Source organism: Cyprinodon tularosa, unplaced genomic scaffold (genome assembly GCF_016077235.1).
Source record: "Cyprinodon tularosa strain WSP-4 unplaced genomic scaffold, ASM1607723v1 ctg407, whole genome shotgun sequence".
NCBI lineage: Eukaryota > Metazoa > Chordata > Actinopteri > Cyprinodontiformes > Cyprinodontidae > Cyprinodon > Cyprinodon tularosa.
Window position 1 is genome coordinate 1,350,001 of NW_024039127.1, and position 12,500 is coordinate 1,362,500.

The 12,500-nt window shown below is 45.8% G+C and overlaps 2 protein-coding genes across 2 annotated transcripts in view; both read right to left on the minus strand.

Moving 5' to 3' along the window:
* Positions 1-4,129: 4,129 nt before the first annotated feature.
* gata1b (GATA binding protein 1b) lies at positions 4,130-9,389 on the minus strand. Its single transcript, XM_038298421.1, has 7 exons — positions 9,226-9,389; positions 8,848-9,148; positions 6,595-6,838; positions 6,281-6,432; positions 5,161-5,286; positions 4,381-4,512; positions 4,130-4,216 (listed from the first exon to the last, which is right to left on the minus strand). The coding sequence occupies exons 1-7, from the start codon at positions 9,387-9,389 to the stop codon at positions 4,202-4,204; spliced, it is 1,134 nt and encodes a 377-aa protein (XP_038154349.1). The 3' UTR covers positions 4,130-4,201.
* A 106-nt stretch (positions 9,390-9,495) lies between these two features.
* The window catches only part of cdk20 (cyclin-dependent kinase 20), a 10,494-nt gene continuing 7,489 nt past the window's right edge, over positions 9,496-12,500 (minus strand). Inside the window, exons 5-8 of the mRNA XM_038298372.1 lie at positions 11,293-11,355; positions 11,030-11,153; positions 10,047-10,202; positions 9,496-9,866 (exon numbers count right to left, since the gene is read on the minus strand). Of these exons, the coding sequence (XP_038154300.1) occupies positions 9,675-9,866; positions 10,047-10,202; positions 11,030-11,153; positions 11,293-11,355 (535 nt within the window). The 3' untranslated portion in view covers positions 9,496-9,674. The remainder of the gene's footprint in view (positions 9,867-10,046; positions 10,203-11,029; positions 11,154-11,292; positions 11,356-12,500) is intronic.

Sequence of the window (12,500 nt, forward strand, 5' to 3'; positions counted from 1 at the left end):
TTCCTCATATTCCCAGACCAGATCAAGAGCAGACCAAGCATTGACTGTCGCAGTGCAGGAATTCTGGGCGCCATCTTGGGGAGGTCGACCTGCTACCCTAACGTGCTGCTTTAAGCCGAACAGAAGGATGCCTCAGCACTGCAGCGTATTTTAGTTTAAATCAACAGACAGTTGACATCAGGGCTTGACGGATAACTTAGTGAAGGCATCAGAGCTTTGGAAGACATTACTGAATAAACCGCAGATATACACTACATAGAATAGAAACTCTATAGAAATAAACTGAATTAAATATTTTTACTGTATAAAGAAAGAGAGAGATGTATATAGAGATATTTGTGTATACCTGTATAAATATGCTATAGTGAAATATGTATGAGTGGCTCTGCTTTGCAATGTTCATCCATCCTATCAGAATATTCTATTACTCTTAATCCCACTAAGAATATTAAAATAAACTGAACCATTTTTTTGTTTTCAGCAGAAAAAAATAAACAGTGAAAATTAATTTAATATTCAGAAAGTTAAAGTTGATTAAATTTATTTATGTTCCTGCTCAACACATTGCAGAGCGGAGCTGTGGACCTTCCCTAGATGGTGCCACCAAATCACAGCAGCGCCCTCAGGCTGAAGCGGTCGATGCAGGTCTACTCTAATATTATGTCAAAGCCTCCCCTATTATGGATATTTTATGGATTTACATTTGATTTTTTGTATTTTTTATGGAATGTTGCATCTCTGCTTTTATTTTCTGTTGCAGTTTGAATTTTCTTTGTAAATAAAAAACTTCATACTGACTCCAGATTTTTTTCTGTTCCTTTGATCCGGATCAGAGATCAGCTTTGATCTGACCTGCATTCAGGACTCGTTTTCTCCATCCTGACCCCTGCTGTGACCTCTGACCTTCTTCTCTGTCGCCACCTGAAGGAGAAACGCCGCTCTCAGCTCCATGAAGCGCTGCTGCTGGAATCTTAGGCCAGATCCGCGTACAGAACCACAGCTTCAGGCCCTGCAGCTACTGGATAATATCTAAATCTAGATAAGTCATTTTTTATTAAAATAAATGCATTTATTCTTGGATTGAGAAGGTAAAAGAGACATTTTGCAAATAGAACAAGACTATTTACATTTAAAATAAGAAAACACTGCATTGCCTTATTTCCTGTGCATATTATCTAATTATCTTATTCTAACAGTAAAAATATTCATTCCATTGGCAAACTAACTCATTTACCTGCTCAAATTAAAGGTAAAGACACTTAATTTAAGACATTTTTACTTATTAGTAGATTTTTTTTCCAGATGCCTCAGTGTGTGTGTGTGCTGTGGTTGGGGATGCTCTGTGCCGTTTGCGCTGTGGATGCCTCACGCCCACAGAGCCTGCAGAGCATCTCGGCCCGACCACCAACCGCTCTCTCTTCATCTCCCTTTTCCTTTTTTGGCCTTTTTTTTTCTTATTCCGGAAAACCAGAAGCCTCCTGCGTTGCACAACATCGGCCTCCAACAGGAGGCTCTGGGTGGGTGGGGGGCAGGGAGGTGCTGCCTTCACTGTCTGCTTTAACTCAGGGGGATCCACCGCACAGAGCTGGGCCGTTACAGTGGGCTGGATCCACAGGTGCCGGTGGAGGCCCATGTGGGCCTAAGGGGGACGGGTTCAGGGCCTTAGCTCAACGGTTCCGACTCCAGTTTGACTCTAAACGAGTCTAATTAACATTTTATCAGGAAACTGAAAAAAACAGAAAGCACCGTTTTAGTCAAAGTGCTGTTTGGATCATGGAGCTGGTGGTGGTGGCCCCTGCTTAAACTAACTGTTGGACAGATGCAATATTAGGCAGCTGCCAAGGGCCCCAAGTTCCTGGGGGCCCCATAAAACTCTGTCTCCATGTATGGTTAATACAACTATTCCTTATTTGTTCACATTAATTATGTTTTTGATAAAAATCCTTTGGCTAAAATGCCATCAGAACGCTGATAATATTAAGTGTGTCTCAGCCCCCCCCATCAGTGTCCACCATATTGGATCAGTCCATTTGCTGCACATGTTCAGAAAGGTCCAAACAGACAGCAGCAAACCATTTATCCATCCATCACGCTCATCCCAAGCTGGGGATGTTGATGCCCATCGCCAGCTGTCTGCAGGGAAGAGGCGGGGTCCACCCTGGGCAGGTCGCCAGGGCAACACAGAGACAAACAGGACAAACATCCATTCAAATCTAAGGAGAATTTAGAGAAGCCAATTAACCTAACAGTCATGTCTTTGGACTGTGGGAGGAAGCTGGAGTACCCGGAGAGAACCCACCCATGGTCAGGGAGAACATGCAGACTCCATGCAGAAAGATCTCAGGCCAGGAGTCGAACCCAGAACCTACTTGCTGCAAGGCAGCAGTGCTACCCACTGTTCCACTTAGCAGCAAACCATTTGAAAAGTTGCCAACTTAGCGCTTTAGTCGCTATATTTAGCCACTTTTCAGACCCCTCTAGCACTTTGATTTCTAAAAAGCTCCTAGCGCCAAATCTAGAGACTTTTTTCTGCTACTGGAGACTTTGGAGACAACATCTAAAAGCAGCGAACTCTGCTCTCCAGAGCAAGTAGATTGGTAACCCCGCCTCCTGCTCTCCTCTATCTTGTCTGCTGTCATGATTCATGCAGCTATTATTTCATCCAAATGAAAAATGGAGAACAGATAAGCAGATCATGGCTTGTCTACAGTGAAAAGAAGGACTGGGTTATTTACTTTGGCCTTTTTGGAAACACAGGAAGGAGCAATCAGCTAAGTGAGCTTAGTGCTTGGAAAAAATCTTTCATTCCTTTAGAGACAGCATGAAAAGTCAGCTGAGTACAAAACATAGAGAGGAAAACAAGAAGAAAAGGGACAAGAAGAGAGGGACACAACCTAGAACAGATAATGGATGTCTATTCTATTAACATTTCTACATCTGGAGAATGGGGCTGTTCTATGTGTTGGCTTCTCTATTCAGAGGGGCCCCTGCCTGTCTTTGCCTAGGGCCCCACACTTCCTGAATCCGCCCCTGAGTACAGGGGGTGTTAATCCGGATCGCAGAACCTCCCAAACCGACCATCCGTCATTTATTAGACGGGTTCACCTCAGGCTGCACTACAGGCAACATTTCCATCGACATGTTTACCCAGAGACGTTCATCTCTAAAGATTGTTTTGAGAGGCTTAAACTGAAAAGTTTTTTTTTCTTTTCTAGGACGTTGCTTCACATTTGATGGACTTTCTCTAATATTGCCATTTTTATTTTCCTAAGTGTCTGCATCACATGCTTTCTGAGCTGCTGTCTCAACATTTCATCACATTCATTGGGCCTTTATCTATGCAGCTCATCCTACATTGGAAAAATATAAATATTGGTCAATCAAATTTTATAGAAATAAGCATATTTCCTGTTGACTGATCTTATAAGACAATTTTCCAATGGAAAAAAAGATGATTTATGTAAAAATATGAATAAAAACACAACTCTGTGATCTTATTTCATCCACATATCTAAATATTTTATCTTGGAGGGAAACTTTTTCCATTAAAAGATCCTTTTATTTACTGAGTCAAATAACTTCATTTTAAGAAATGATTTATCAAAAAAGTTAAAATCAATCCTCTGGACTTTGTTTCCAGGTTTGAAGACGTTTCTCTTCCATCCAGGAAGATTTTTCAATCCAAAATGTCAGAAATAGCGTTTAGTTCCAGGTTTTATCCAGCAGCCCAACAAAGCCTGGTTTTAGTTTAGAAATGGATGAACGGGTCCCCCCCTTTGGAATGGAGGTCATTTGGCTTCTTCATTAGCCTGAAATAATGTCTGGTTTGGGGTATTCAGAGACATAGACAGGTATGGGGCATTGCAGGCTAACAAAGAAGCCAAACGACCCCCATTCCAAAGGGGGGGACCCGTTCATCCGTTTCTATTTGCATGTTTTCTAAACTAAAACCAGGCTTTGTTGGGCTGCTGGATAAAACCTGGAACTAAATGCTATTTCTGACATTTGGATTGAAAAATCTTCCTGGATGAAAGAGAAACGTCTTCAAACTGGGAAACAAAGTCCAGAGGATTGATTTTTGTTTTATTACTTTTTTTGGAACCAGCAGTCACAGAACCAAACAGGCAGCTTTGGGTTTCAGATCATTTTACTTCCAGAAGACAAAGCAGGTCAGAGAGCTGCAGCTGGTTCCCTGATACCTTCAGACCGGAGAAGGTTCTAGGAACCAAAGTGGTTTCCTCTGAAATCGGCTAATCTCCAGGTGACGTCCAGCTCTGCCAGAACCGAAGCGCAGACGTATCCATCCACAGAGCAACAACCAGGTCCAGAACTCCCAGGACCCGGTCCCATTTACTGCACAGTGGAGGAGCGGCCAGCCGGCGGGGTAGAAGGGTCCAGGCCGGGCAGCCGGCGCCCTGATTGGTCGGCTCTCCTCCTCGCCGTCGTCCTATTGGCCGCTTTCCTCTTCCTGGTTTGGATCTCTTCTTTCTTCAGGATCAGCGGCCGCTGGACCTGCAGACAGGAGGGTTAGAACTCAGAACGGTTCTGGTTCCGCAGTCTGGCTGAGCGTGAGGTTACTGGTTAAGCTAACTGGTTGGAGGTAACCAGTTACTGGTTGTCTGTAACTAGTTAAACAAAATGTTACCCATTGGGGTCAAAGGTTACATGTAACTAAGAAGAGGCTACTGGTTATTGGTCAGTTTACTGGTTACACATCATGGGTTTCTGGTAACTGGTTAGAGGCTACTAGTTACCAGTAAAAATGTTACTGGTTGCACCTTTTCTAGAGGTCACAGGTTATTATTTGAAATGTTTCAGGTAACATGATACTGGTTATGGTTCACTGGTTACTGGTTAGTTTGGTTTTTCTCGTTCAAGTTTAACAGCTAGAGGTTTCTGATTAACCTGGTTACAGGTTAAAGGTCACATGTGATTAGTTACAGGTAACTTGTTTTAGACTGTTGGTCAATGGTTAAAGGCCAAGTTATTAGATAAAGCTAACTGGTTACTAGTGAGAGGCTACTGGTTATAGGCTGAGAGCGATCTGGCTGCAGGCCTGCACTGTCGGGACCGGATGTTTTATAAGCCCCATTTACACTACTACCCCATTTAGCAGAACTTTTAATGCTTTTTTAGGCTTTGCGTTGGGCGCTGCAGGACCTGGTGCAGTTTGTAGTAAAGTCCGCAGGCGTTGCAGACGGGTTCTCCTTCAGCGTTCCTTCTCCACAGAGACGTGGTTTCTGTGTCACAGTTGGAGCAGCGAGTTCCTCTCCTGGCTGCCGCCATCTGGAAAGAGAAAAACGTAAACATGTAAACATGTAAACTGGCTCCTCAGTCTGATCTAGTCCTGCTCTTCTCGCCCCGCCCCCTGATCCTGCAGTCTGATGTGTTGCTTGCCTCTAATGCTGCGTTCACACCGGACGCAGCAAAAGCAGCAAAATCGCGTCTGCTGCTTCCTTTTTGCTGCTTGTACCAGTTAGTTCTGACGCGTGGCTGAAGCAGCTTTGCTGCTCTGGCTGTGCGGTGCAAAAGTGTGTCTGACGCGCGTTGGGCGGAGCTACTCTATCCTTTCTCTGCCTTGCAGCTATATTTACCTTGATCAGTGGGAATAAAGTAGTTTTAATATATTTTTAAGTGAGAAAATACACCTGAAAACTTAATCAGTGCCGTCAGTTCATCCAGATTATCATCCTGCCTTCAATATTATTTCTGTCGGAGCCGCTCAGACCCCCACATACCAGCGGTGCGCCGACAGTAGGAATCCCTTCTTCAGCAGCCTCTGGCCGGGTCGCCTCCTCGCAGTTCACCGCGGCGGCTGGTAGGTGTTTTTCATCTAAATAATCCAAACTGCAGGCAGCAGGATAATAAAAGCCAACATATTCTGCCGGCAGATTTCTGCATTTTAAGTTAATTTATGCGTCAATAAACTGTTTTAGAGGAGTGATCATAGCGCTCTGTGTCATCAGTGATGTGTCTCTCTCTGCCAGGTCCCAGATCAGCTTCTCTGATTGGTTGACGCGGCGCGTCGAGCAGCAAAAGTTCAATTTTTCCATCTCGAGCAGCAGCGCGTTTGCGGCGCGTCAGATGCTTAAACGCTCCCGACGCGCTGCTTCACCTGCTCAGACGGGCGGCGCCTGCTGCTCAAAACGCGCTGCGGGACCTTTTGCTGCGCTTTGACGCGCGTCAACCATTGACTTTGCATGTAAAAACTCGCTGCTTCTGCTGCGTCCAGTGTGAACGTAGTGTGTTGCTGAGCATCAGTGTTTGGTGGTGACCTCACCGCTCGCCTCCTCGGCCTCAGCAGCGGCGTGTTCCGGTCCTTCCTCCCGTCGTCCGCTCTCAGGCTGCAGGTGTAACACAGGTGTTCCGCCGCTGCCACCCTCCTCCACAGGAGGGCGCTCCTCGTCCCGCAGCTCGCGCATTCCCGCTGCTCTGCACAAAGACAGCGCCAACCCAGGTGGGGTGATGGATGCGACTGCGCTCAGGTGTGTTTTTGTCATTAGTGGGAGTGGTCCCGGTTTTAACCAATCACAGGCTGCCGTGGTAACGATGGACTTCCCTCATCTTCCCCTCCTCTTACAGGTAAACACTCACCTGGAGGACAGCAGCCGGCTGAAGAAGAGGAGGAGGTGCTAAGCAGACCCCGAGAGAAGCTGTTCCATCCAGGCGTGGGGGGGCAGAGGAGGTCAGGGGGCGGAGCCACAGCATGATGCCCAAATAAGGCGGAGCTGAACGGATGACAGCCGCCCGCCTGGTGAGCGAGGCTGAGGGGCTTTGGGTTGGCTTCATCAGACGGCCGCTGCGATTGGATGAGAGGGGCTGAGGGGGCGGGGTCAAACTGGGAGAGAAATCAACACCTCAATCCACAAAGAAAACATCGAGTTCATTCAAACGCATCTGAGCCGACCTGATGAGGTTAAATCATCGCAGGAAATAAAAAATAAAAACAGCCCAATAAAGACGCTTTGAGGACAATGATGTTAAAATATTAGATAAAGAGGACAGGAGGTTTGAGACGGGGGGGAAGGAAGCCATTTATGTTAGAAGAGAAAAACCAACCTTAAACAGAGGGGGGGGGGGACTCAGATTTCAGCTTCCATAAACCTCCAATGCAGCGATAGAGTTGATTACTTCCCGCTATCATCTCAGCCCCCATCGCCATGCAGGGGCCAAACCATCTCACCAGGTCAGCCAGGCCAACAATTCCCCTTAACCTCTGCCTTTCCAGAGGAATGGGTCAGTATCGGCTACTGCAGGCCAATTACGACCTCAACGACGCCCGTTATTAAGAGGTGGAGCTGGTTTTATGGGTTCAGTGTTCATGTTTTCTAAGCCATTACAAGCCTTTGATGGACTACTTTATTAAAGCCTGGAACTCAAAGCTAAACCAGACATTTGGAATTGAAAAAGCTTACTGGATGGGAAGAGAAACATCTTCAATGTTTTTTAACTTTAAATTTTTGGAAGCCCAATAAAGTCTCATCCTGCTGCGGATCTACAATCAGGATAGAAAAGTTTGTGTCCTTCCAATTGCTAGAACATGTTGGAGAAAGTGGAGGCGGTGGAGAGAAAACGGACCGGGAAATCGGAGCCACAGAGGCTCCAAACGTTACAGCAGGTTCATCTGTTCACCATCTGACCCAGAAACCACCAAAGCCATCCAGAAACGGCTCCGATGGTTTTAAGGGAAAACTCCATTAATATTCAGAATCCAAACCTCTGAAAGTTCTTTATATATGAAATGATTCCATCCTGTTCAATAAATGATCAGTGTTTTTAATTCAGAGTCATTTTCCTGTGAATGTGCTTTACTGGAGGCATCCATGTTTGTCAAAGAACACTACTGCCACCTACTGGTTAGTGACGTCACGGTGCGGTATCGGCTGTTGATCAAGTCCCAGTGCTGTATCTGGTGTTTGTCACAACGCGCTATTATCCAAGTCATCTTGAAAACATTCTTCTTCCAAATGTTGGCTACATATTACGGGTTTTTTCTCTGGCCAGAAGTTCGATGGCAAATCCTCCCTCTTCAAGTTGGCGATCCAACGACCAACCCGTCCGTGGAGGATCAGGAATCAGAAAGGTGGAATAACTCTTTTTTTCCACTTTTACCCGATGTATTCCAGCATCCAGCTGCCATGCACGTGGGCATTGTCAGTTTCACTATAGCTCTGGAGAATTTCAATGGTGAAGTCCTCTGGAAATCTTCAATAATTGTTGTTGATTGCAGATGTGTCTAGTGGTTCCCATTGATTTAGCTTGGAAAGCGGGGAGAATGGCGCTAGGCTTACCGCACCGTGACGTCACTGCTGGATGATGGTAGGAGGGAGGGGCTACTATATTTGGGCAAAAATGGCTGCTCCCAGACTCAGTGATGACGACGAAAATTATTATTATAATTTTTTTACTGATTAACGCTAAATCATTAAATCACCGCAAACATTTTAGTTTAAGGTGTAAATAATGATCCATTGATTATTCCTGCTGACTTTTCCTTTAAAGCCAAACTGAATAAGTAAATATTACTCATAACATCTGCAAAGCAACGAAAGAGAACAATAAATGTTCCTAAAACGGATCCAAAGGCAGCAGAACCACACAAACACCAAGGCTCTAAATACACGATCCTGAGGAACCCCACAACTAACAGGAGGAACAGCTTCATGCTGGGTCTGTAACAGCAGCAGAACCTCAGTGGTACCAAACATCTCTGGAGATCAACCACTTCCTCTAAAAGGTTGAAGAGGAAACTGCCTTCGATCCTTTGATGGTTTTATACCATGAGAGGAAATCAGGCTGTTTAGAGATCAGCTGAAAGTCCAGCAGGTCCAAACCTCCAGAACTGACCTTCAAACCAAACGCAGAGGATCTTCCACAGCCGCTGAGAGGAGAAGCTGAGGTCCAAACGGCCGACGGAAATAAATCTGACATCATCTGCTCTTCTAAGTGGAGACGGAGTGAGAGCTCTGTCTGCTGGCAGAGGATCTCTGATCCAACAATGAGGTTCTTCAGAGATGAAGGAGGGTTCCTCCGTCTGTGGAGGAGGAGGGAGGTTCTGGCTCCGCCCACAATCCCCACACTGATGTTTTCTGGTTTAAAAGAATGAAACTGGGTCAGAACCTGGAACCGATCGGTCTGAGGGAAAAGTCTAAAGATGAGAAACAATAAAGAGACTTTAAGTTCAGATCCAGTCCATAAGTTCCTGTGGGTCCGAGTTCCCCTGACTGGGAAGGGTTACTGGACCAGAACAGTTCTGACCAAGAACCACCTGCACAGGTGTTTGTTCTTCCAGCTGTGGATGAGGGGGGTCCTCCCAGTACCACCAGTATCGGATTCAGAACCTTGTTCTGGACCCGATTCTCTAGAACTGTTCCAGGATCAGGGTCCATGCTGGTACCAGTAAAACAACCCGATTCTGGTTCCAAGTGAAACAATAATGTTGGTTTAAACGGCTGGTCAGTCACTGGGTTTCCATGGAAACCCAGTGACCCAGTCAGTCACACACACCACAAAGCAGCTGCCTGGAACAGAGCCGGATGTGGATTAAAGAAACCGTCCCATCAGTCCGGTTCCGCTCGGCAGCATCTTAGTTCAGTTCACATCGGTCCGGTCCATGTGATCCGGATCACCCCCCCCCCTCCCCCCACCCCCACCAGTCCAACGGGTCGGGTCTTTCAGAGGCAGGAGGCGTGCGGCCGCAGCAGCGCCGGGACCACCACGCTGTTCTCCATGGGCAGGTCTACGGCGAAGTCAGAGGGCGGAGCCTGCAGGCGCTGGCGGGGGGGGCAGCCCCCCCTCTGAGGGATGGGCAGCTCCGGGTGGTGAACAGGAAGAGGAAAGGAGAAGAAGTATGGATGGACCAGAGCCTTCAGGAAAGAGGAGCAACAATCAATCAGGATTATATTCATCACCTGGACCGGACCGGACCGGACCGGACCGGACCGGACTGGACCGGACCGGACCGGTTCTGGTCTTTGAAATGGACTAAACAAACAGGATCCCTGCAGTACCAGCAGAGAGCACCAGCTCCACTTCCTGTTCCCCACCTGTCTGGCGGAGCAGCGCTGTTTGGACGGATAAACCAGGAACCTGTAGAGCAGGTGGATGGCCTGGGGGGGCGTGTCCGGGACGATCTCCTCCAATGGGATTGCTGGATTGTCCTTAAAGGTGATTTTGTTGTAATCCGGCAACTCCACTATTTCCTGGAGAGAAAGAGGAGAGAAGTCCTGATTCTTAGGCTGCTTCTCACTATGTGTACTTGTGCGTTCTCATGTGAAACGGACGGGGCCGCCTGTGGAGCTGGTTGACAGTTGCCTTTTGTATCTATGCTTCTTTTTCTATGTCTGCTTCTGTCTCCTTGAACCCCAGTGGGCCTCAGCAGATGGCCGCTCACACTGAGCCTGGTTCTGCTGGAGGTTTCTTCCTGTTCAAAGGGAGATTTTCCTCTCCACTGTCGCTACAAGCATGCTTAGTGTGAGGGATTGCTGAAGAGTCAATGAGTCGATGCAATCAGCTGGTTTTCCTTAGATAGAAAACGTTGAATCAATCTGACTGGATTATCTGGTTGAACTGGAAAGTGACCTGAGATGACAGGATGTGAATTGGAGCTATAGAAATAAACTGAATAGAAGTGAATTATTATTCCAGTAGAACTCCTCCGTCCCTCTGGACTTCCACAACCAAACCAGAAAGGTTCTCCACTGGTTCTATAAAAGCTCCTCTAGAACCCCACAGAAGTCTCTAACTCGCTTCCCTTACAGCTAATTAAAAATTTCCTGAACTTAAACCCAAATATCTTCCAGGTTAAAACTCCCCTGAACGTAAACATCTACTCCAGAATCCCACTGGAACACCAACACCATCTTCCCTCCAGAGTAATTTAACGGGCAGAACCCCTAAACTATGTAGAAAATGTTTGATGCTCCTGCTGAACTTTGTCTGTCCTACCAGGCTACATCATGTGGGCCCTGTCCTCTGGCTCGGTTCTGGTTCTGTTTGGCGCTGCGGTGTGGACTTAGGTGTTCCTTACAGGCCAGCTGTCCCGCGTCGGCGTTCCCAGCACTCTGAGGACGCAGCAGAGCTGTTCAATGTCGTTTTCTCCAGGGAACAGAGGAGATGAGTTCAGCAGCTCTCCAAAGATGCAGCCCACAGCCCTGAAAGCAGAGATCAGGTCAGACTGCTGCTGCCCCCTGGTGTTCACCTCTGATCAGCAGTTATTTTACATCCCTCTGCGATTGAGATGACCCGGTTCATGGTAAACACTCAGAAGCAGGCAGCAGGAGAAGCTCTTACCACAGGTCGACGCCCTCGTCATATTTCCGAGCTCCGTACAGCAGCTCTGGTGCGCGGTACCACCTGGACACACAGAAAGGAAAAACTCTTCTTCTCTGTTTGGGGCAGAGCAGGAAGAAGAACTTAAAACCTGCAAAACTGGACATAACTTTCTAATGAAACTTGGTGGGGGCGCTCTAAGGATGGGGGCTGATGTACCTACAGTTCCTCCACCTGAACGCTTTCATTAGGTTTTCATATTTTCCAAAAATGAGCTCAAACATCTATTTATTGAATGCTTTCCTGTTGTTGAGAACATCCACAGTAGTCTGATGTGTTTATAGGTAGTTAGACAGATGCCTTATAGTGCATTATGTATATATGGCCCAAAAATATTAATATATAAGAAAATATCAAATAACAGCTGATTCTGATGCCAAAATTGATTCATCATGCATCCCTAGAAGTACAATTATATTCTATCCATCCAGAGAAATATGGATGGATGGATTCCCTTTAAGCTGCATCAGTGATTATCCTCCTTACAAGCAGAGATGGGAATTAACGAAGTATAAAAACTTCGTTACTGTACTCAAGTAGATTTTTCTGATATTTTTACTTTACTTTACTACTTATTTTTATGGCGACTTTTTACTTCTACTCCTTACATTTTAAAAAATTGTCTCGTTACTTTAGTTTTGAATCATTTCAATGGAGTTACCGTTATTATTTTTCACGTCATCAATACCAAATTCAATCTAATTGGATGGGAATCTACGTTGCATTTGACGCACCACTACAAGATGAATCGACAGATTCGGCGGTATTCATTGGCGGCAAATCATTGCAGCTTGGTGGCGGTGGCGTTAGCATAGTAGCATGGACGACGAGATGATTGAAAATGAACACAACGGAGATCTAGTCCTATTGGCAGACATCCATTTAAAATGTAGGCAACGGCATGAAAAAAGTGGTTTCTACTTTTACTTTTATACTTTAAGTAAATTTACAAGCCTGTACTTTGTTACTTTTACTTGAGTAAAGAAGTTTAATCAGTACTTCCACTTTTACCAGAGTATTTTTTAACACAAGTATCTGTACTTTACTCAAGTACGGAAAGTAAGTACTTTTGCCATCTCTGCTTACAAGCACAAAATCTAATTTAGAAATGTGTCCTACATATAGTTTACAGCCAAAGTCTATATATTAATAGTTTGTTAGGTTTATTC